The 25167-nt window shown below is 37.0% G+C and overlaps 1 protein-coding gene across 1 annotated transcript in view; it reads left to right on the top strand.

Moving 5' to 3' along the window:
• Window positions 1-25167, top strand: part of LOC107733163 (MAM domain-containing glycosylphosphatidylinositol anchor protein 2-like) — a 187528-nt gene that overhangs the window by 132504 nt on the left and 29857 nt on the right. Inside the window, exons 9-10 of the mRNA XM_016544695.1 lie at window positions 6517-6786; window positions 13385-13533. Coding sequence (XP_016400181.1) covers window positions 6517-6786; window positions 13385-13533 — 419 coding nt within the window. The remainder of the gene's footprint in view (window positions 1-6516; window positions 6787-13384; window positions 13534-25167) is intronic.

Raw genomic sequence — 25167 nt, 5'->3', positions numbered from 1 at the left:
TACAGTATGTGGAAAATAATGTGTTTTTTGAACCTTAAACCGCATAAACACATTTCATTACACCAAATACTGTTCTTTTTAGCTGCATCATATGACTCCTTTAACATGACAGACAGCAGCAGGAATATTGGACTGCGGTCCCTTTAAGAGTTTATCCACGGACCCAATATACTGTTACACAACATGCGTTCTCTTTCTCAACTATTTAACGTTCCAAAACTGACTGTGTTTAACTGGATACTGGCCAAGACGGGCCTTTTGACATTATTTTGTATGTTAAAGTTTTAGCGCAGTTTGCCACTCATTTTGGTATTTGTGGCTCACAAGCTGTTTGAGACTGAGTGCGTCTTATGCACTCCACTAATATAGATCAGTGGTGGTGCGCGCGCTTTTGGTGTAAGCGCAAAGCCTGCGGGAATGACTAAAATAATGCGCAATACAAGCATTATTTAACCGGAGCGAATGAGACGTGTGTGAGAGAGAAGGGGTCGTCGGAGAGAAGAGAGCGAGAATGCGCGGCTGACGTTATTGCCTGTGCCGCTGGTAACAAAACGGATCGGCTCGAAATCGGAAAGAAGTGAGACTGACCGGCCGATCACCGATCCGGGGCGATCATGAGGAAAATCAGCCGATTCCGATCCCTGGCCGATCGATCGGTGCATCTCGAGTTTTTAGAAAGCTTTTCTCTAAATGTCATGATTGCTAAAGCTTATTCTTGTTATTTCATAATACATGCTTCAGTCCACTTATTCTCTCTCTTTTTCCTTCTCTCATTCTTTAAAAATGATGTTTATTTAAAAAAACAGAAAGCATAGAGCTTTTTTCTTTTACTGTGTGAACACTAGAGAAAATGCTCACATTTTGCGCTTTTATTATTATTTAAAGTGCCCCTATTATTATGCCATTTAGTAACACATAGTAACACATTTGCATAAATGTCTGCCTATTTTCTACGTTGGCCGGCCGCAAACAACTTAACCCACCCTCAAACTTTGTAGCTTGTTTGTGTGGTTAACATTGTCAAGAAAATGCTGTGTCCTACGCTGCGAAAGTAAATTTTCGTTTCCGAAAGTTGCTGCAAAGAATCAGTGGTTAAAATTCATTTTTTCCACTGTACCACAGCAGTACAACCCCAATCTTTTTTTGTGTTCCCGTCTTTTTACTGAAGACTGCTTCTCTAATCTTGGGGAGTTCAACGCGGAATTCACAAAACGCTTGCACTTGAAAGATGGCTCAGTAACCAGTTTATTTGGACCAGCTGGCTCCACTAAATCACAACATGTACGGTCATGGCCAAAAGTTTTAGAAGTGACATAAATTGTGTTTTGCAAAGTTTGCTGCTTCAGTATTAGTAGATTATTTTCCACATGTTTCTATGGTATACTGAAAAACAATGATAAGCATATAAGTTTTAAAGTATTTTTTTGGCAAAAAATAAAGAAATAAATAATATATATTTATATAAATAAAATGAGTCAATATTTACAGTGTTGACCCTTGTTCTTCATGACCTCTGCAATTCGCTCTGGCATGCTAGATATTAGCTTCTGGGCCAAATCCTGACAGATGGCGATCCGTTCTTGACTTATTAGTTCTCGGAATTGATCACAATTTGTGGGCTTCTGCTTGTCCACTCGCCTTTTGAGGCTTTTGATCTTCAAGCCACTTCTTTATTACTCTTGCTTTGTGACATGGTGCTCCATCCTGCTGGAAAATGCAGGGATCATCACCAAATTGCTCATGGATCGTTGGAAGTAGTCGCTCTTGTAGGATGCTTTGATACCATCCTTTATTTGTTTTTGGGCAGAATTATGAGAGAGCCCACTCCCTTGGTTGAAAAGCAACCCCACACATATGGATGGTCTCAGGACACTTCACTGTTGGCACAACACAGGACTCATGGTAGCGTTCACCTTTTCTTCTCCGAACAATTGATTTTCCAGATGTCCCAAACAGTCAGAAGGGAGCTTAATCAGAGAAAATAACTTTGTACCAGTCCAATCCTTGTACTTCCTGCAGAATTTTAGTCTGTTCTTAACGAGAAGGGACTTCTTTGCTGCCCTTCTTGATACCAGGCCGTTGTCCAAAAGTCTTGGCCTCACTGTGCGTGCAGATGCTCTCACACCAACCTGCTGCCATTCCTGAGCAAGCTCTGCACTGCTGGTGACACAATTCCGTAGCTGGCTCCTCAGGAGGAGACAGTCCTGGTGCTTGCAGGACACTCTGGGACGTCCTGAAGACTTCTTCACTGCAGTCAAACCTCTCTCCTTGAAGTTCTTGATGATCCGGTAAATGGTTCTTTCAGGTGCAATATTCTTTGTAGCAATTTCCTTGCATGTGAGGCCATTTTGATGCAAAGCGATGATGGCTGCACGTGTTTCTTTGGAGGTAACCATTGCTAACAAGAACACAATGATTGGAAGCGCTTCTTCCCTCCTTTTATAGCAATCAGTCTGCTCTTACAATCTAATTGGTATGATAGTGATTTCACCTGACTAGTACACATTCACACTTTCACATGTGCTGTTGATATGATTAGTCAATTAATGTTAGCTGGTCATTTTGTGTCAAGATCAAAAAAAGTGAAATTTGTTTTGTTTTGTTTTTTGTGAAAAGTTCATTTTTTTGGCCAATGAAGCTTTTAGCAATTATTTAAAATGCATCTGATCACCAGAGTTGGGTATAACTGTTACTGTAATCTAATTACTTTTTCTGGTAACGCAGTAATGTAACGCATTACATTTTAAATTTGTATAATTTGATTAAAGTCAATATCAGTCTCCGCGAACTTCTTTCTGAAACGCGTCACTAAAATGAACCCAAACTCAGTGAATACTTCACACACAGACATGAGAAACATATCTATGGAAAGCTTGAAGTGTCTACTTTTAAATGAAGTAAGTCCTATCTAAAACAAATATTCTCTGATGAAGTAATCCGTATGAAACCAATGCGAGGTCCAGTCTTTCCCGTCTGAGCTCATTATCTGTAATGTCCTCACGCCCACGCACATAGGCATATTCATACGGTGATCATCCACGTGAGACGCGCGAACCTGTAAACGCCCACATCACCTCCGTAAACAAAGAAGCAAGATTCATGTTTAGCATTCAAATATGCACTGTATGTTCATCAATACTGTTTTCAAATGTTATCAGAAACGTTTTCCATTTATTAAGGTTTTTTCTGTCTTTAATGCTCACACAGTTAAGCCAGCATACACATATACCCTACACTCAGCAAGCAATGTTATACAGTATATAAAACACTGTATATCGGCACATTTAAAGATACATTTTTCATTGTTGGGCAGGTTTATACTAAGAATGTTAAGTTTTAGAAATGGATTAAATCTTTAATTCAAGTTGCTGTTTTCATACCTTTGTAATATTTTTCAGTCAATATTAAATTACTGAAAGAACTACAATTTTCACTTTGAAGTGTATTTTTTTAGGTTTGATATGTTTTCAAAGTAATGTAATTAGTAATCCGATTACTTTTTACATGCAGTAATCAGTAATGTAAACAAATTACAATTTTCAAGTAGTAATAAGTAATTTGTAATCAATTACTTTTTTTGAGTAACTTACCCAACACTGCTGATCACTCTACACAATAATCTAGAAACAATGTGAATGAACACCACAACAGCTTAAGCAGCAAACTTTGCAAAACACAAAATTTATGTCGCTGCCAAAACTTTTGGCCATGACTGTAAGTATGATAAATAATAGATTTTTATATTTTCTATCGAGCGTTCAAAATCTGGAGCTATGGCAATGGGCATATCGTTTCTCACATGTGCTCTACATGGTAGACCAATCACAACAGACGGGGCCATCTGACCAATCAGAGCAGAGTAGGCTCACGGAAAGGAGGGTTTTAGAGAGACTGAAACTCAGAACTGCTTCGAACTAATCCTTTGAGAATTGTTGGAAAATTAAGTGATTTTAAATGCATTTTTTGAGAAAATGAAAGCATTTTTTGAGCTTCCATGCATATAAACCTATTGTAGGAGACTCCCAAAACAATATGGCAGCGGCTATTTGCACTAAGTGTAAATAGCGACAGAGGCTATTTACACTAAGTGCAAATAGCAATAGATGCTATTTACACCTACTATCAAGTATACTACTTGTTGCAAATAGTGGCAATTATTTGCACTTCAGTATTGTAGTACATTATAAAACAGTATGCAATAATAACGTATTGAGTGTAAATTATCATTTTAATTATTAAATGGATGCCACCTTATTGGTACAATAAAACCCTCCCTACACCTACCCTAACCCTACCCGATACTTTATTTTCAACTTTTTGATTATTTCCTTAATTTTTATTTTTAAAAAATGCCTTTCAGATGTGATATGAGATTTGAAAAGGGAGAAAAAAAAGCTTGGTAAAAGGCAGATTCGAACCCGGGTCGATCGCGTCAAAAAGACTGTGATACGTGATTTACCATCTACGCCACTGGAGCTGATGTTTGGCTGCCGTCTTTTATAGTGTTGACCATCCCAATCACACGTTTGTGGGTGGAGCTAGTGTAAATAGCCTTAACCATAAGTTAACCATATAATAACCATTTTATTTATTTTTGTCATTACAATTTTTATTGTTAGCTTGTATAAAAAGATTAACTGACAATTTTCTGACTATTTGGTATGTTTGCCTTTTTTTGCTGTAAATCACAAGTAAATAAGCTTGTGTAAAATCTAATGATCATGTCCATCAGTATGATTTCTTGTGTTTCAGTGGAAGCAAGAACATCTGACAAGGAACAATTTCAACTTATTATTATTATTATTATTTAATTTTTTTTTTTTTTTGGTAAACAAAACAATTTTTTTTATAAACTGTCCAGACAACAAGAACATTTAAGTTTATTGGCCCTCAACTAATGTGAAAGTTGAATGAACTAGTATAACTGTTGATTCAACTCAAAAACGCAAGTTGAAACAACTGCATCACACCAAAAAAAATTAAGATAACAATAAATTTAAGGCAGCGGGGTAACAATGTTTTTTAAGTTGACTCAACAAATTGTTTTTTATAGTGTGTATAGCATGCAGTAATGTATTATGTGTATAAAAATCCATTTAGAGTGCATGCCTCATTTTTATATACAATAACAGTTTGGACATGCTTATTCTTTGTTACTACTATTTACACATTAAATCAGCAAACTGTGTTCGGATCAGATGTCATTTTCTCTACCAACTTCATGAGCCGGAATAATCTGGACTACCTTTCCAACAGCCTTGCCATATGCTTTTCCTTCACTCTCCGATTCACTGTCCTCATCAAAAAAAAACAAACAGTAATAATAATAAAAAAGTTTAAGTGCACTAGTAGACTTTGTCTACTAAATTCATTTTAGTGTCTTTAAAACTATAAGAAGCATAGATTCAGTCTATGTCTGGTACAGTAAGTTTACTTTCCTTTTTGATTTCCAGCACTTTTAGACAGGGGAAAATATGTGCTGTTCTATGTGAGTATGGGAAATTGGACTGAGATGAGCATGCTGCAAATTATTGCCACTGTGGGTTTGAAATGGAGGGGCACTTTGTGTAGCACACAGTGAAGTGTGAATAGTTTGAATTACTGGACCGCATCTCTGTATTGCCTATACTGTTCCATTCATCTACTGAAGACATCCTAGATAACCATACAGATGATGTATGAAATTGATGTAAAATTTCAAGAAAAATTGTCAAATTCATTCTTTTGGGAAGATAGAAGGGCCGTAGCAACCATTATGAATGACATTTTCATTCATTAACTTTAACCTTTTGGGGCCACTGAAAATGTCCAAATTATAAATACGTATTGCAGCTTACACAGAGGTGGTGTAGTATGTATGTGATGGAGAAGTAAAAGCGGAATGTGTTGTGTGAATTCTGTGCATCAAGCTCTTTCTGTAAGAGCGCATGACTCTCAGCGGACATTAATAGAAGTGCTGTGCACTACAGTAACAGGAAGATTCTCCAAATCAGACAGAAAAAGTGCAAACGCTGTGCAGATGCCGGCGCCCTTCTGAGGACATCATGTTACATTTGATGATGCTCTCCCGAGGCTGTGCTCTCTGATGGTGTGCATCATGGTGTATGTGCGCGCGTTGGCTCGCAACACCATGAATCACTGATTCATGGCAGGTCACTGTCTTATGAGCGGATGAGTCAGCATTTTTTCCTTTTTTGCTGCTGTATCGCAGTGAGTATAAAACTTTCAAATCCATCTGTGATGTCTGTACAGCAGTAGTACAAAAACACAAACTAAATGACTGCTTTTGTGGTTTTTGAGAAATCTTTGAGAAGCAACTTTTGTGGTTCCTGTCACTCACGGGCCACTATACCATAAACAGTGTTGATTTTGTGAATGAATCTTTATTTTAACACTGTTTTATTTCTCATCTCTCCAAATTACCAGGTTTCTCAATTGCATTGGTTTTATTGACTCGGGTAGACACCGGTGTAAATACGTGATTTGTGTCTGATGAGAATGTGCGTCCTTTTTCAGATCCTCCCACGGTGGAGCCGGTGTATACAGAGATCAGGCAGGGTCTTGGCCGGCCATTCTCACTGAGCTGCAGGGTCTTACGTGCCCACCCCTCAAAAGTACTGGATTATGAATGGAAGCTGGGCACCAGACTGCTGACAGTGGGCCAGTTGGATACTCGGGATGAGACGGAATACCACGTAAGGGCCCTCAACCGCGAGGGCTACGGCGCGTATACTTGTGACATCAAAAACGAAGCAGGAGCTGGCCGATGTACTTTCCTTGTCACAGGTAAGATAATTAAATGACATGTGCAACTTAAATGAATTTATTTGCAATATAATTGTGTGTAGTTAGGAAAAGGCAGGTTACATTGTTACACCAGTAGCTGTCGACAAACAACTGTCTTTATGAGTGAGTCATTGAATGACTCAACCAGTGTGATTCATTCAGGAATGTAACAAGTGACTCTTTAAGATTGAATTGTTGAATCTTTCACTCAATCAATTTGTTCAGAAGCTCTCATTCATTCAGGAATGAAACAAGTTAACTGTCTTAATGAGTGAGTCATTGAATCATTCACTTATATGATTTGTTCAAAAACTGTGGTTCATTCAGGAACAAAACAAGTTAACTGTCTTAATGATTGAGTCATTGAATCATTCCCTTAAATGATTTGTTCAAAGCCAGTGATTCATTCAGGGAGAAAATGGCAGTACTATGTTGCTCAGAGACTTGAAATGGTTCTGCTTTGGCTTTGTTTGGGACTTTATTTTGTCATTGGGGCAAAACTGGACAAAATAATTGGTAATATTGCATCTGCAATTTAAATTGCTCTGTTAACTTTTTAGTTGTGTCCCAAAAAACGCACTGTGCGTTTTGCACTATGTACTCTACCGTCTAGTGCAGGGCTGGGCAACTTCGGTTCTGGAGGGCCACTGTCCTGCAGAGTTTAGCTCCAACCCTAATCAAACACAACTGAACAAGCTAATCAATGTCTTCAAGATCACTAGAAAGCTACAGACAGGTGCGTTTGATTAGGGTTGGAGCTAAACTCTGCGGGACAGTGGCCCTCCAGGACCGAAGTTGCCCAGTCCTGGTCAAGTGAATGAATTACAGAAGATTATTTTGTCATCTACCACCAGAGTCTAATAGCCCCTCCCCTGAAGTGTCTAACATTCCATACTTTGTTTTCTGGTTAAATGTAGTTAGTGTATCATCTGGGTTTTTTATAGAGATGCATCGATCGATCGGCCAGGGATCGGAATCAGCCAATTTTCCTCATGATCGGCCCGGATCTGTGATCGGTCGGTCAGTCTTTGTGTTATTTTACATTTGATTACTTTAATTTCTGTAGTATTTCTTACCTGAATAAAAACTTACTTACCTGAAAAACTTAGTTTCATAGCTCTTCTCTCACACACGTCTCATTCGCTCCGGTTAAATAGTGCTTGTATTGCGCATTATTTTAGTCATTCCCGCTGGTTTCGCTTATACCAAACGCTCGAAACCAGCGGGTTAAGAAAATCCATTTCTGCTCTGGTAAGCATTAATCTTACTAAAGTTCTGTAGTATTTTTTACCTGAATAAAAACTTACTTAACCTGAAAAACTTAGTTTCATAGCTCTCTTTATTCTGTTGCATTTATTTGTGCTGTTGTTTGCCATTTTTTTATTTGTTCTTATTGTATTACTGATTTTTTACTTGTGTATTTTTATGATAATAAAACTTTGCATTGAAGAAAAGTAGATTTTTGTTTGTATATGCTGTCAATTATAGTTCTTAGAAAGAAAATCGGAATCGGCAAAAATCGGTATCGGCAGATCACACTAACAAAAAATCGGAAATCGGAATCGGCCAAGAAATTTGCAAACGGTGCATCTCTAGTTTTTTAGAAGTACTTCTTTTTGAAATTTTTTCGTTTTGACAAACTAGTCATATTTTATCACACAAAATGGTGCAGAATACATAAGTATAAGAATTGGGACGCATCTCTTGTTTTTTGAAATGATGAATGTCACATCATGATAAATGGAATGTCACATTGAATAATGGGCTGGATATTATCATTGCTGTGATATTCAGAGCAAGACAGAGCAAATCAGCAATTTTTCCCTCTTGTGCTCAATGCTTAATTGTACATTAAAACATTTTGGTTCTATGTTGGGTCGCCATTTGATGTGCAATGTCCTGAAACAAAACCGGTTGAGAATCACCATTTTACAGTATGTTGGTGTTACGGGGCTGACAATACGTGAGACATGCGGATCCATGTGCAAGCTTTATTAAAGCAGGCTAGGCTAGGAAGCTAATGAGGGCTCTGTAGAGTAGCTATCACTGCTGGCGATAAGCGCATACAATACTCGGCAGTTAGAAAGGAGTGAGATTGAGTGTTAAATAGTGAGTGAGTGATATGAAACAGCTGTGTGCAATCAGTGCTGTGTGCAATAAGTGCTGTGTGCAATCAGTGCAATGGCTGATGGGATATGTAGTCCGGGGTGATATGCAACAGTGTGTAGTGCGAGAGTCAATGAAAATGGAAAGGGTGACCTCTGATGGCTAGCAGACGGAAGTTCATGGACCGGATACGTAACAGTTGGTTCCTGATTCAAAATTGTTCATCATAGGCAAGTGGAACTCATGACAGATTTTTGTTATCACATTTAATGATGTAGAAACATTACTAAAGTACCCTGTTGTTATTTTTTTAACTGTCCATTAAGCAGATGTTGATTTTGTCCAGCAAATATTTTCTTATTTATGCATATTTCACATTATATGTGCAGTCGTTAATAACATGTAATGCTAATCTCATCGCTTAACAAGCGCTTAACAATGGAATAAATTAAACTGTGCGGATACATTACTAGCATTAAACACTTCACTAGTGATTCAAAAGCCACACTTGCTTTTCCTTCAAGTTTTGGCACAGATAAATTCAGTATACCGTGTCACCTGGAACATTTGGTTCAAACGGTGGAGCAGTTTCTCTTTGATTTCGTGCCACCACATAAGTAGCCTGATCTCATGCCTGCTACTGCACCAGACACTCGTGTTTAGAAATGGGAACTGCTAGCTTGTATTTTTGCCCTCCCTGCTGTTGAATATTCATGGCTGAAATCCCAGCTGGTTGATGAGGCATCCTGGACCAGAGGAGGATGTGGGGGAGAGAGAGAGAGAGAGAGAGAGAGAGAGAGATGAGCTACCTGCTTTCTGATGCATAGGTTATTCTTGGAGATGTTCACCCCTAATCATTTAATTTGCATTGACAATTTCCTGCTCTGTTCAGCAGGCATAAAAGAGGATTATATCACTCATATCCACTCTCCTTGTATCCGCATCTCTCTCTCTCTCATTCTCTCTCTCTCCTCCGTGCACTTCTGTAGGACATGCTGAAGGCCATTATTTTGCACAAACCATGCATCTATGATGAGCCTCTGCTCGCTGTGATGCAGGAACATGCTGCACGAGCTTGAAGCTCTCATTTATCGTTGTCATCATATGGGTTTTTAAATGTCTGGGCGTTAAAAGAGCACAAGCCAGAAAATCCCACATCGAGTCTGGTTTATTGGAGGTTAAGCTCCCCTGATGTTGTATCGTGAAGGAAACCTGACAAATTCAAGCAAACGAAGGCGAAGCCACCGAATGTCACATGGCCACGGGGTTTTGCGTGACAATTGAACAAATGGCCAATACATCAAGTTGACATTTCACTTTGTCAGAGCAATGTGCACAACTGTTCGAAGATAAAGCTTGCATTTTCTCAGTCTCAACATTCACTTCCGATGTACGCAGCACTGGGCAATGCAAACCCAACAGGGGTTACCAATTAATACAGCAGAAAGTTCAGGAAGTTGAGAGAAGGCCCTGCAGGAGCATCATGCACCTATTTTCAAAAAGGGGCACCAGTGTTGTCCTGGCTCACTTGTGCCTTAGGCAAAACGAAGACAGCCAAAGAAAAACAACTAAGAAGTTGTCAGTGTACAGATGAAGTGTGATACTGTAGTGGTGGAGTTTTGGTTTTGCACATGAGCTTACCTGGTTTCAGATCCTGACCTAAAGGCCCTTTCACAGCAAATGTAAATGATTTGAGTTCATGAACCTTTTGAACCACAGACAGAAATGCAGTGTATTGCTGTGGGTATTCTTTTTGTCTCTATTGTGTGCATTTTGCCATATTTATTTGCTCCATCAACATTTGTTTGCAACATCTATACATCATTGCAAAAATTTGGGTTCAGTAAGATTTTGTAATGTTTTTGAAAAAAGTTATGCTCACCAAGGCTGTATTTATTTGATCAAAAATATGATGTGATGGTATGATGTGATGGCAAAGCTGAATTTTCAGCAGCCATTACTCCAGTCTTTAATGTCACATGATATTTCAGAAATCATTCTGATATGCTAATTTGGTGCACATGAAACTTTTTAGATTTTTATCAATATTGAAAATATTTGTTCTGCTCAGTATTTCTGTGGAAATAGTGATCCTTTTTTCCAAGATTCTTTGATAAATAGAAAGTTCAAAATAACCCCCTGCTTTTGAATAGTAGTGTATCTTTTTATTCAATAAAAACCAGGGCTGTCAAGAGATTCACATAACCTTATTAATCATTGATTAATTTAATTGTTTAACACATGTACCTTTTTTAAGATAAGAAAAAATAGCTTGGTTTATACTCATAGTAAAATATAATTATATATGAAAAAAATCAAAAATAGTCAGGTTCTGCACTCTTAACACTTTCTACACAGAATAGAAAGTCCTCAAAATGATTTGATGAATTATTTGTATTTATATATTAAAATGAATACAATTTATGGATTTAACCTCACTGGGAGAATTTGCTTTGCCTGATGTTTATTCATTTTACTCTCTGTGTGAATAGAATAGAACATTTTCTGATGATTAATTTAGCTTTTTCACAAAACATTTGGTGTAAAAGGGCCTTAATTGCATTAATAAACCAAACAAAAAGTGATCATGGACTTTTATTTTATGTAAAAGAGCAGATTTGACATTTTTAATAACTACTTTAGTGTTCCATGGGGAACGTTTTCAAGGGTGAAGTGTAATCAAATAGTCGAATTTGTTAGTTTAATGCAAATGGTTCAAATTTTTTTTGTCAAAGATAAAAATAATATATACAGTATTTTTATATTCTTTTGGAAGAGTTGGTTGAGATGTGGGGATAGTGGTCCAGTGGATGATGGGTTAGTACTAAGACCTCCCCACTGGTTGAGAGGCAAATGTCGTGACAGTGCTGTTATGTGTTTGACAAACACCAGGAACCAGCTTCAATTTGACAAGTATTCACGTCCCAGAGGTCTCTTGCTTGTCTTTGAAGCTCAAATCTACACAGTAGTGTCTATATACACAAATAAACACATGTATATCAAGGATTAGTGGTGGTTAGTGTAAGTTTTAAGGAGCATTGAGGGTATACATTGTATGCCAGTGCCGAAAATGTTTGTTATCCAAATTAATTGTCTCACCCAACAATTAGCCTAACCATTATTTTGTTGTTCTTCCTTAATAAGAACGTGAATGTGTGAATATGTTAACTTAAACAATCAGATTATTAACAGCTGAATTATTAAGTTATTGACGTCAAATTAATTTTATTCTAAGACAAATTTCATTTCTTCAGTTGTCCGAGGCTGTTTATTAGTTGCATAAGTTATAAGTTTAGTATCTAGTTAGATACTGAAGTACCTTGATACTAGTTTAGTGCTGAATTTTAGTATTGATCCAACCCTAAATCTAATGAATCAAAGGTTTGCACTTTAAAGCATGTGTACATTTCCATTATAGAGCATAGTGGACTCACTCTTAGAAATCTTGGCCTCAGGAGCCTCTGGGTTTCTTTTGCCTCTCTGCTAAGTGACAGCTGCAGTACTGTCTTTCTCCATATTAGGCTGATTTAAGAGCCATGTGTTTATGATGCTCCTGCTTTTTCTTTCCACCTTCCCTCAAGCTTTGATTCCCAGAGGAGTCAAATTTATCCCTAAGCCTTAAGCAGAGTAAACTCGATGGACCCATTAGCATTGGCTCTAGATTTTTCCCTCTTAATAAGCTGGGGATAAAATAAGTGCTGGTGACAGCCTTTATCCCTGACCTGCAGACATCAGGAAATTTTCCCTACCGCCACCTTTCCTCGCTCTTCTCAATATAACCCTCCAAGATGTTTCTAAAGACTTGGGCATTTAAAATTTTTCTGTCGAGAGGTGAGCTTCTGGACGGAGTGGCCTGTCTGACAGAAAGAATAATCTGTAGAACCGTGAAAATTTTTAGAAAAAAAAAATTAACTTTACAGAATTCTTTATGGCTTTATTCTGCCTTCTAAAACTGGTCATAAAGTCGATTATTTTATTTTAGAAACAACAAAATTATCTTTATAATAACATGCTCCAGGATTCGAACACATAACCTTTCAACCACTTAACCACATTGTTAGTATTATTATTATTTTTTTAGCTTTTTGGTTAGATTTATTGTGCTTCTTTTGAAATGTACTGTAACAACAGCTATTTTAGACATAAAATGGAGTATATTTTCATTTCATGAATTTATGTTGAAAGCATGTGTTCTCTGCAAATAATGTATTTGTTCTTTTTTAATTTCATTCTGCAGACAGACAGGACTTGATGCAAAACCGTGTAGTTTTCTTTTTGTTGAAATGATTTATCCGACACCCTAAATATATTTAGTGATAAATAAAAGGATATTTGTGATAAAGTATCAGGCTCCATGACTGAAGGAAAGAGAAATCTCCAACTTTTATCTAAAACAAACTACAGAAATCTTCACATCTGTACATCTGTCTGAACTGTTTGTTTAATATTATGAGATTGAATGTGACTGAAATGTGTATTTGTTTTGTTTCAGGGAAAGCCTATGCGCCCGAGTTCTACTATGACACCTACAGCGTTCTGTGGCAGAACAAACCTCGCGTCTACGGCTTTAAACTCCAGTGGACTCAAATGAATCCCAATGCGGTCGACCGTATCATGGCTTATCGACTTGGTATCAAGCAGGTGAGTGAGTCCGTACGTTTACTTAAAGATGATGTCAAGTAGTTTCCTGAAGTTTCTTCTCTACTTTTTGTTTTATCAGTGGTGTGTACCAGATGTATGATGTCACTGATCTGTGGAAAATGTGTAAGGGTAAATGTAAACAATTTTTTAATTAAGTTTTAAAAGTGCCAAATTCTCTTTGTATTCATGCTGATTTCATATGGTATACCATTTTAAAAAATGTAACGACTCTAAAATATATATGATCTAATAATTATATTAGATAATTATCTCTATGACACCATTTCCTGTTGTCAGCAGTATGTCTTTTTCTGCATGTTTGTCACACCACATGGTTTTGATTTGGCTATGAATTGTAATTAATTAAAAATAATATATTAAAATGAAAAAATTTAAATTAAATTAATAAAATTACACTGTAAATTACAAACATGCTAGGATGCATATAAATATATGAATTGCATTTTTAAGGTATTTATTTGTATTTATTGAATATTGACTAGATAGGTGAAAAAAAAAAACATGTTATTGGCCCGTAAATAGGAACAAAACTTTCATAGCTGAATTTTCAGGATAGTTTTTTTAAATAAAAATGCTGAATGTTCTCTTACCCAGAAGTTATATTTTTAACAGCCACAATCAATGCAAATTAAATGCACCTTCTCATCTGTGAAAAAGACTATGGGAGAAGGGCTGTGCTCATGGCAATATGTAATTGTTTATATACTGTTCACATCTCTATAGTTTTTGTGTAGTGTCCATGCTAATGGTACATTTGGCCTGTGTGCAGAATGGTGTGCACAATTGCTTATGAAGGCAGTGCAAAATTTATTTCTGTCAGGACCACTATCTTCAAAGATGATTGACAATTAGCATACAGTTATAATACTGAGGGACCTTATATATGAATGCTTAGATAGGTGTCGTATTCCTATAGGTAGATGGGGATCAGCTGAGAGTCAGCTGATGCGAACTTGACTAACGTGACCTGCCAGAACTAATGCTACGCTTGATATTGATTTAGAAACAAGTTCAACTGTCAATATCCTACAAATATAGGATAAGTCAAAGAACGTTATTAGGATTCATGAGAGTCATTTGTGGTTACTGTTGACATAGTTCATGTCAGTGAAACAGATACGTTCTGTTTATTGAGTCGGGCTAATATTTGACCAAGAGCTTTAGCGCTCACCGATGCGCTGTACTGTTCTGCCTTGGCGCGTGTGGTCACGCAGAGCAGTGCGGTTGTCAATTACGAGTCATCATCACACTGTTCTGTCACCCTCTCCTTCACACTTCCTCTGCTCAGCTGGAATGGCAGCGTCCTCGGCCATTTATAATGACATCATGTGGGTTGATTTATTCCTTGTCAGATTCGCCTTTGCTAGTAGCTGCCTACTGGTGCTCAAAGTCAATGCAAAGTACACATAGCACGTTTTGCCATGCCATACTACTGTTGTTGTTTTTTTTGCTTTCGCCATATCCTTTGCTTCTGTTTCGTTTCTCTCTCCCTCTCATTCTCTCATGCTTTTTGTCGTTTCCATTAAAGGCAGAGTAAGTGATTTTTCAAAAACGCTTTAAAAACTTTTGGTGATTTCAAATATAAACATTGGCTACCAGAAATCCCTTACTATGCCTTTAAGGTCTCTGCTTTGCTTGGGATTGCATTATTAGTAGTGTTTACTAGTCTGAGCACTCTGCTTTTAATGCTCAAGGGATTGTTGAGCTTGAGATTAATTTTGTGTTTGCACATGAGCAATATTGGTTTCTAGGCAGTTGATGCAAGATATGTGCATGAACCTGTTTTTAATGACATCATTTAAAGGGGTAGTTTATCCAAAAATTAACCTTTGGTCATCATTTACTCACCCTAATGTTGCTGCTAATTAGTGTTAATTTAATTAACGAAAAGTATGACGAAAAATGTTGATTGACAAGCTTTTTTCGCATGACTAAGACGAGACGACAATAAGGTCATTAAACGATAACTGTGACTATATCAACATGCAATATCTTTAATGAAAAAAGGTAAGACTAAAATGTATCATAAATGTATCAATGAACATTTATTATTATTGTCCATGTTGAAAACAGTTGTGGTGCTGCTTAATAGTTTTGTAGAAACCATGATGCATTTTTTCAGGATTCTTTTGTAAATATCTTAACTGATCTATTTAATCCATCCTTAATGCTGAATAAAAGTGTTGCTTTCCTTAAAAAAATCTTACTGGACCCAAACTTTTGAATGGTATAGTGTATCTTAGCTTCTGTAACTGGTCCCTAATTACTTTTTTCTTTCACTTTTGTCTTCATTAGCTCATTTTATAGGGCCCTGTTTATAAATTATTTTTAAAACTAAAAATATCCCATGTATTCTCTCTATTTATATTGGGTCATAAAGGCAACATGTATAATAATTATAAAAGAATCAGCAAAATGGTGTTTAAAGTGGTTGTAGATGCAAAATAGCATGTCACACCACAGCATGCCAACTACCCATCTGCATGTGTCCTCTGGAGTGTAATTATCTAGTTGATGGACCTGAAGAATAAAAAAATAATCAAATTCATGCCTCCCCTAATGTCTATGTATAACGTATCTGTAGATGTCCATTAGTTTTGCTAATAAATAATTTGACGCATGTAGCAAAAAGCTGGCTTTTTTTCAAAAGATGCACAGGCTTGAAAGAAAAAAGTCTCTATCCATTTGACTTCCGATGATCATTATTTCCCAGCATCTGTCACATTTCATATTTACCTTTATCAGCAGAAAGCATTTAATTCATTAACTCTAAAAGAGAAATAACAGCATGCGTGTCATTTGCACTATAGAGAGGACGCCTTGTACTATCCTTGATGACTTCCCAACTGAAAGCACACCTGGCACTGCAAAGAGAAAGAGAGAGAGAGTCAAAAACAAGAGAAGGGGCAGAAAACTAATTAACAGCTGTGTCCGGTGGGACGAAGCTGCTGTAATAAGATAAGCTTTACAGGAGAAATCAAGGATGGGACCCTAGCGAACAGAGGTTAGCTGTGTGAAGCGATTGCGGGGGCGTCCGTTCTGTGCTTTCATGCATCTGTGTGGAGCTGTGTTTTGTACCTGCAGTGGGTGGTGATTGACTCATCTGTTCTGATCATGATGGAGGAGTCTGGCCTCTTGGCTAACTCCTTATATTCTCTCTCTACTCGGCCTCTGCACATCCTTTTTTGTTCGCCAACTGTTGTTCTGCAGTTTATTTGTTCTGTTTAACATTCCGCTATTCCCCTACGTGCTCATCCATCATGTTGTCTTGCCTGGTCACCTGTCGACGCGAGCGCCGCGCAACGCTCTGTGGGCTCATGGCCGCTTTGGCTAGTGACATTTCCAGGACGCAACGGGCATGGGAAGTCTTAGCCCGACAATCCTAAATGAGAGGGTTTGGAGTGCACGCAAGCTAATGGGGACACTGCCAGCCAAGCATATTAGGCAGCGCTTCAGTGCCTAACCCTGGAACGGGCAATTTCACTGCGGGGGTCTGGCTTGTTTATGGATCCCCTAGGAATGAGATTGCTTACCCTTGCTTTTTATAGCCTTCACGTACTATATTAACACTCTTTGAGGCTGTGAACATGGACAGAGCAATAAAAACGATGATTCTGAATATCTCTTTTTTTTCTTTTTGTATGTCATTTCTAGTAAAACATTTTGAACAGTGTAACCCACAACTGGGATTCTTAAATGTGCGTTGTTTAACTCAAGGTTTGGTGGATAACAGGCTTTCAGACTGATTGCTTGTTATTTCCTTTCATTCTGTTCAAAATTATAGTGGCAAAAAATATGCCAAATGAAGAAATTCGATAAGAAGCTAAGCATTGGCACTGTTTAAACCTGGTATAAAAATCTTCTGTGGTCACTTGTGATCTAATTTCAAGGAGAAGATTTCTTGACTACTATGTCAGTGTGTTATTGTATCCTGATATAGCACAAAAAACGTACATTACTGCTTCAAAATATACTTTTGAAAATAAATAAAATGGGAATCTTCTCGCTAACATTTAGTGGAAGGCTTGCTATTTTGGTCACTGCATGTTGATATAAAGCACACCAAAAGTCTTTTGCATGTAGATGTAAGAGCCTTTCCTATTTTCTTACTTGTTTTAAAGCCTCATGTAGCTGTCAAAAGTTTAAACCCTTGTGAATGATTGACAGGTAAGTAGGCGGCCCTAGTATGTTATGGGACAGCATGTATTTAACAGTGTGCTTAAATCAGCCGATATTAGTTCTTTTTTTTATTATTATTTATTTATCAGTATTGGCCAATATGGAGTATTTCTCATTTTCCCTATTTTTTACATTTGGATTATGTTCAGTGTCATCTAATGCATATTTAAAGTAAATCTTTAAAAACAAATAAAGTAACACTGTTATATGTTATCATTAGCAAACAGTACATTCATGCTGTACATTACAAAAATATAATAATAAATAGTATAAATTTATTATAAGCTGTATCTCTGCAGTGAAATGAAAATAACTACTGGCTGGCATCGGCCATAATTATAATATTGGTGCATTCCTAATCGAACCTGATATTATTACAGTAGCATTACTTTATAGTAGTTACTTTAGTTAGTCCATTTGGTAATTTTTGGTTGCAGTGTAGCTGGGAAAGATATACAACCCTATGAAGATTTCTGCATATTCACAGATTCAGTATAAAAATTCTGATTATTAAAGCCACTAGAGCACTGGACTCACAGCAGCAGTAAAGGCCAGCATGAACAACCCTAATGTTTCTATGACCTCATTTTTCACTATACAGCCTACGTACTTCAAGTTTAACGATGCCCTCTTAACATTTTTTCTGTGCTTATGGCACTTAACACGCTGTTGTAAAAGTCATCCTAACTTAGATGACATGTAAGGTTACACCTCTGCAGTGCTGCAAGTTGCTTCAGCTTTCTGTTTAGAGGATGTTATACAGCACTTTGTAGAAACGTTGTATAGCAATTCATCTTTAATTAAAGGGATTTCAGAGTTTACTTTAATGGGAATTAAGTGTCTTTAAAGATATTGTTTGTTGCACTACCTTTAGCTCCCAGGCTAGAGGAGAAATAGAAGCCTCTTTTACTGCTATAGTCCAACATTGTTTAGTTCTCCAGCCGTGGTAAAGGCATTTACACATAAAGCTTCCAAATCCACATTATAGAAATCTAATTCCTCTCAATTCCAGGTAGAAGACATAAACCAAATTTGGCTCCTAAAAGTGTGAAGTATACGAGATGTTTGGTGTGGAAAATACTCATATTGTTTCTCATTTCCAAAGCCCCTGTTATTGTTTTTTGCTCCTGCGGCCCTGAAATTCAGTTCAGGAAATATTCCATTTCATATTCAAGGTTTCACAGAGTTCATTTCCTCATTTGAAGTTACAGCTGTTTTCTTATCACAAGTAAATGAATATCGTAATTTTCAATCGGTGCCCAATGTAAAATGGAGCCACAATGCACCTGTGGGATGACAGGTGACCCTCGGCCCCCGTTTTACCCTCAAGAACTTGTTGTAGCGTGTTTGAATTGCATTCATGCTGTAAGTGTGTCACCATATCTCTGCAATGTTTCAACAGCATTGTGAGAATCTCTCTATTGATCATACTTTCCATGTAGTGCTGAGATGAAGCCTTTTACCTCGGGCTGCTTCTGGGACTTTGTTCCAAGTTACTTGCTCACTCTAACTTGAATATGCTTGCGCTACTTTCGTTTTTAAATAAACTAAGTACAAACACAAATATAAAGGTGAAATATGCAGTTTTTTGGTTGTTAGAGTATGTACTCCTTGACTATTTTAATGTGGTTTCCCAAACTGGGATTCATGAGGGAACTGCAGGGGGTTTGTGAGTTGATGAAAAAACATATATATATTGTATATATATCTTACCTGCATGCCATGTACTCTGACATAAAATGACAAAAAAATGTACACATGAATATGTTTAAATTGTAAAATCACAAGGGTGACTTCAAGTAAATATTTTATTATTGTAAACATTTTCTTTTATATAATCCCTGTCCTAAAGGATGATTTCTTAAAAAGTGTAAATGTTTTTAAAACATTACTGTTTATGTGAGCAGTTTAATATGTAAATTTCTAGTTTGATCAAAGACGTTTGGGGATGAACTGCCTATAAAAAGTGGGGAATTGACTGCTTTATGTGCATACTTTTACAAATTCATCCAGTCGACTAGTGGTTGATGCATTTTGCCAGCAAAACTGAAAACCATTTTATCATTTTGGCAAGCACTATTCTGATTGGCTGATTTTACACAAGGGCATACAAGGATTTTAATCGGTGCATCTAAAAACAATGCTGTCTTGTGTACTGGAGTAGCCAAGGTTTGCATGGTTACTAACATCTCTGAAAGTTGATTTTTGTTTATTAAGCACCTAGTAGCAATTTTAATTCAAAATAACATATTTTGAAAGATTTTCTTGACTACAATCAATGAAGTCAGTGGGGTTGAATGTTTTGTTCTCCATTGAGTTACCATGTATGGACAAAAACATTCATTAAAAGGTCTTCTTTTGTGTTCCACTGAAGACATATAAGTTCTAGAAATAAATTCCACTGACCCTGGTCGTGTGAGGACAAATAATGATTCTATTCTGTTCTATTCACAGAGTCTGACAGAGTCTGAAATCTCAGAGTCAGGGCCGCCCTCTGCTTCAATCTCTTCTGCAAACTCACTTATAGTGCTGCTTCAGTAGTGAACTCAGCAGGGCGCACTTATCAGATCTCTTCCCCCACATGACTTCCTCTTTTCCCCTCTGGTGTCAAATCCCATACTGTTCCCCCTCGTAATTCTCTCTCTGATAACTCATTCATTCTCATTCTTATACAGATCAGTAGCAGGCACTTGTCTTCTGAATTTGTTTACACCTTTTACAGTGTTACACTATAAAAAAGGAAATAATACTATAATGTTGTTGTATGTTTATATGAACATACTAGTTTATAGAACTTACATACACTACCATTTAAACGTTTGGGGTCAGTAAGATTTTTGTTTTCTTTTTTTCAGCAAGGATGCATTAATTTTATCAAAAGCGACAGACATTTATTATGTTAGAAGATATTTAAATTTCAAATAAAAGCTGTTTTTTTTTTTTCAACTTTCCATTGATGGAAAAAATCCTGAATCCTGAAAAAAAAATGCATCACAGTTTTTACAAAAATATTAAGCAGCACAGCTGTTTTCAGGCTTGATAATACAGTGAAGATTGATTGATAAAAAAAATATAACTGATTTTAATGGCTGCTGAAAAATCATCTTTGCCATCACAGGAAGAAATTAAATTTTTAAATCTATTCAAATAAAAGAGTAATTTTAAAAATCACATTATTGTAGTTTTACTGTATTATTAATTAATAAATGCAGCATTGTTGAGCATAATAGGTGGTATTCGAGTGGGTGAGTTGTTTACTAGTAATTTGTTCATCTATTTCCACAAGTTTTGTTGATTTGTGGATATGATAGGTAGGCATTATCATATTAACAGGGTAATCAGCCAGTAGCAGCTCTCAAGTGGCTTTTCGCTTGTGTCTCATCATCCCCACCTCACATGTATGCTTTGGGATCTCAGTGGGATCTCAAGGAAGGCAAAAGAGACATCAAAGCCTTCTAAGACATTGGCCACTTTTGGACAGTGTTACTTCCAAGCAATGAATAGTTTCTGCATTACTCAGTCACATATTTTGTAATATTTGTTATATTTTGGTTATATTTGTTATGTTTGGCCTCCACTGGGAAAACGCAATTGATACAGATACACAAATGCACACATACACCCCTTGCATGCTAATACAACATCAAGGCCTCCACACACAGTAAAGATTCAAGGACACACTTCCATTCTACACTTTCATGCACACAGTTTCACACTGATACGCACACACTGCTGACATGTTTCTCTTTCAGTCTGTGATGTAAATAACAGTAGGCCACCTTTTCACTCTATGAATTGTTTGTGCAGAGAGACAGTGTGCTAGGATACAGTTTTACATTTACAGTACCATAACAAGAATAAATTAATCTCCATTGCAGCAAAGTATTTGTGTCTGTACTGTAGCAAACAGCACTCGGCAGTCATCAAACTGGCCTGTGGGCTAATTCAAAACTTGCACGACATCGACGCGTGGCCATTCTCTGGAAATATGCAATTTACATTTCACCGGATGAAGCATCTAGAGGTACAATGTCCTTGGGACTATGTGTGGGATAACGTTAGCATAAAATCTTATTTACAAACGAAGCTCATTGCCATTAGTGTGCATTATGACAAAATAAGTCTTGTGTGAAGTCTTATTACCGGGGGCACGCTGGAGCGGTTACTCTGATGAAAGCGATTCATATTTTGAGTGCGCATGTATGCGTGTATGTGCATATAGTTTGTTATTGCAGCTTCCAATCTCTCGCTCTTTTTTTAAGTTCGAACTCAAGTAAACGTCCATTTTTTCAGTCTCTGCTGTTAAAAAAAAGGAAGAAACTGAAGCAAATGTCAACAGGGGATTTGTTATATCACGGTTCTAAACTGCACTAGAAATGCAGCGGACACAAACTGACATTAAAGGATTAGTTCACCCAGCAATGAAAATTTGCTGAATATTTACTCACCCTCAGGCCATCCAAGATGTAGATGAGTTTGTTTCTTCATCTGAACAGATTTAGAGAAATTTAACATTAAACTTTTTCACCAATGGTTCCTCTGCAGTGATTGGGTGCCATCCAAACAGCTGATAAAAACATCACAATAAAGTAATCCACATGACTCCAATCCATCAATTAACATCTTGTGAAACAAAAAGCTGCATCTTTGTAAGAAACAAATCCATCATTGAAATGTTTTAAGCTTCAAACCGTTGCTTCTAGTTAAAATATCAATCCTCTATCCATAGTATTGCTTTCTCCAGTGAAAAAGTCATCTTGTCTGAATGAGGAGAGAAAAATGCACAGATCAAGCACCGTTTACAAGCGAAAACAGTTCTAAACAAATATGTCGGTGGATTTTGATGTGAGAGGACAACAAGGGATGGACTTTTTCACTGAAGGAAGTGTTAGTATGGATTATAGACTCCTATTTTGACCAGAAACAACTGTTAAAAGTTAAAACACCCTAATGATGCATGTGTTTCACATGCAGCTTTTCACTTCACAAGATATTAATAGATGGACTGGAGTCATGTGGATTATTGTGATGTTTTTTCAGCTGTTTGGACTCTCATTCTGACGGCACCCATTCACTGCAGAGGGTCCACTGGTGAGCAAGTGATGTAATGCTACATTTTCCAAATCTGGTCAGATGAAGAAACAAACTTGAATGACCTGAGGGCAAGTATATTTTCAGCAAATCTTAATTTTTGGGTGAACTATTCCTTCAAATGCACATGGGGAGCATTAATGAAATGCCAGTTTGCAACACTTGACTGCATTTGTAGACGGGTTAGCCTATATTTAGTGATCCTGTGTCACTCATAACTTACAATAAAGAGAGTTGACAATGTTTTAACGTGCTTAACCAAAGCATGTTTCCCAGTGGAGATATAGAATAGATGACGTTTCTATGTTTAGCATTTGCTGTACACGTAACTCGTGCATAGATATAAGCCTTGGTATGCATTAAGGAGAGTTTTTTAGATGTACATAGATCAGCACAGCTTCACCTTTTGAACTTGTCCAGATGAACCTGCTGTGAGGAAAGTTTTGGTTTAATTCATGAAACCTTCTGTTTGAGATCAGCACATCTTCACCTTTGACATTGTTCATAATTAAGCTGGCTATCCAAATCATTTGATTTCATAAACTTAGTATATTAACACTTGCAAAGAGTTCATTTATTAGCTTTCCTTAGGTTGCCCCCAAGTATGCACTGAGAACAAAGCCATCATAATTTGCTTTAATTGCCATGTTTTGAATTGCAAATCAGCCTTTTTTTTCCCCCTTAGATATCTTCGATCAAATACTAACTAGGTTCTTATTTACACAAAACATAATTTACTTTCTCCCATGTGGAGTTGATGTATCTCAGTGCACAAAAAGGTGTTTAGGTTAGAATTTCCCCCCCCATCCTCCCGTCATCCCCAACTTTTTCTATGCTCGTCTTTATACAACAAGATTTGCTGAACGATGTCATGAATGAGAAGTGAGCCCAGTTGCCATAGCAACAAGCCATTTTACCTCCGACCCGCAACATATATTACAAAAAGCTAGAACAAATGAGGCAAAAGTACTTTCGATGAGAGCAGGTGAATTGGGATGTTTTTACTTTGTGCTATATTTGAATCGCAAAGACAGCTGTTATTTAGCGAGTGTAGCACACACCTTGTGTAACCAGCAAGTTCCAGTGCCCATAGAGAGATTATTTGACCTTTCCTTTTATTCATAAGAACAGCGATGGTGAGTGCTGATGTAGCAGTGCTGCAGAAGATCATGTAGATTTTCATTTAGTCTATGAATTTCAGTGCTGATATCGTAAGTGGAGTTTGTTTTTTCTGTGTTCACCACTGGATTACTGGGGCAGCTCCTCTTGAAAGGTTAACACAGATGTGTGTGGGGTTTTTTTAATTAACCTCGCGTTTTGAGGATAATGTTTCTCTGTTTCTCTGACCAAAAGAAGAGGCCCGTATTCCTCTCTCTGATGATGGTATTTGAATAAAGGTCATGTTCAGAGGAAGGGAAATGTCAGGTTTGTATGTAAAGCAGAATAGCCAAAAATGCCTTAAATTATGCTGTGTGCTCAAATGCGAGTGGCGTAATTGTGCTCGGTTTGATTCGCAATCAGAATTCGTTGCCAAACTGCAACAGACCCAAGATTTATGAAAGGGGAAAATATATGCGGTTCAGAGCACAGATGGTTTACAGAAAAAACAGTAGGTAAACTCGAGCACTGTATTCAGAATTCTTAAGCTATGATAATGAGTAGAAGAAGAAAATTACTTTATAAAAATATAATAATGCTTCTCTCGCGAGTGACCCCAGAGAAAGCCTTTGGCGTCGAGTCCCCACTGATTGTGAAACTGTGTGTTTTCCTTCTGCAGTTGGCGGCTTTGCCACATGTGTCTCAGAGTAGTGTTGTGATGAACCCTGTCGCGATGTGTGTCCTCACACAGAATAGATTACTGGCCTGAAGAGAAGTATCATATGCTGTGCTGTTTTGCCAGTACTGTAGATGTTTAAAAGGATAAAAATCTGTCATTATTTACTCACAACAATGTCATTACAAACTTCTAGTACTCATAAGGAGATCTCTTGTACTATATTTGGATATATGTAATATTAAATATTATGTACTATATTTTAATATATGTAATATTAAATGATCGTGATTAGCTAGCTGCTGCAGCAGAGAATATTATCAGTGATTAATGATTTATTTCATCACAAAAAGCTATAATATGTCTTCAGAAGATGTGGAATATAGTGTTTGTAATATACATGGTACCATTCAAATGTTGTTGTTTTTTTTAAAGTCTCATGCTCACCGCACCATTTATTTGATCAAAAATACAGTAAAAACTAAAAGTAATATTGTGAAATATTATTACATTTTAAAATAAATTATATTTTAATATACTTTAAAATGTAATTTATTTCTGTGATGACA

The sequence above is a fragment of the Sinocyclocheilus rhinocerous genome, unplaced genomic scaffold, assembly GCF_001515625.1.
Source record: "Sinocyclocheilus rhinocerous isolate Xijiao unplaced genomic scaffold, SAMN03320098_v1.1 scaffold8, whole genome shotgun sequence".
NCBI lineage: Eukaryota > Metazoa > Chordata > Actinopteri > Cypriniformes > Cyprinidae > Sinocyclocheilus > Sinocyclocheilus rhinocerous.
The sequence above is the reverse complement of the archived record's forward strand: the minus strand, read 5'-3'. Positions and strand labels throughout refer to the sequence as shown.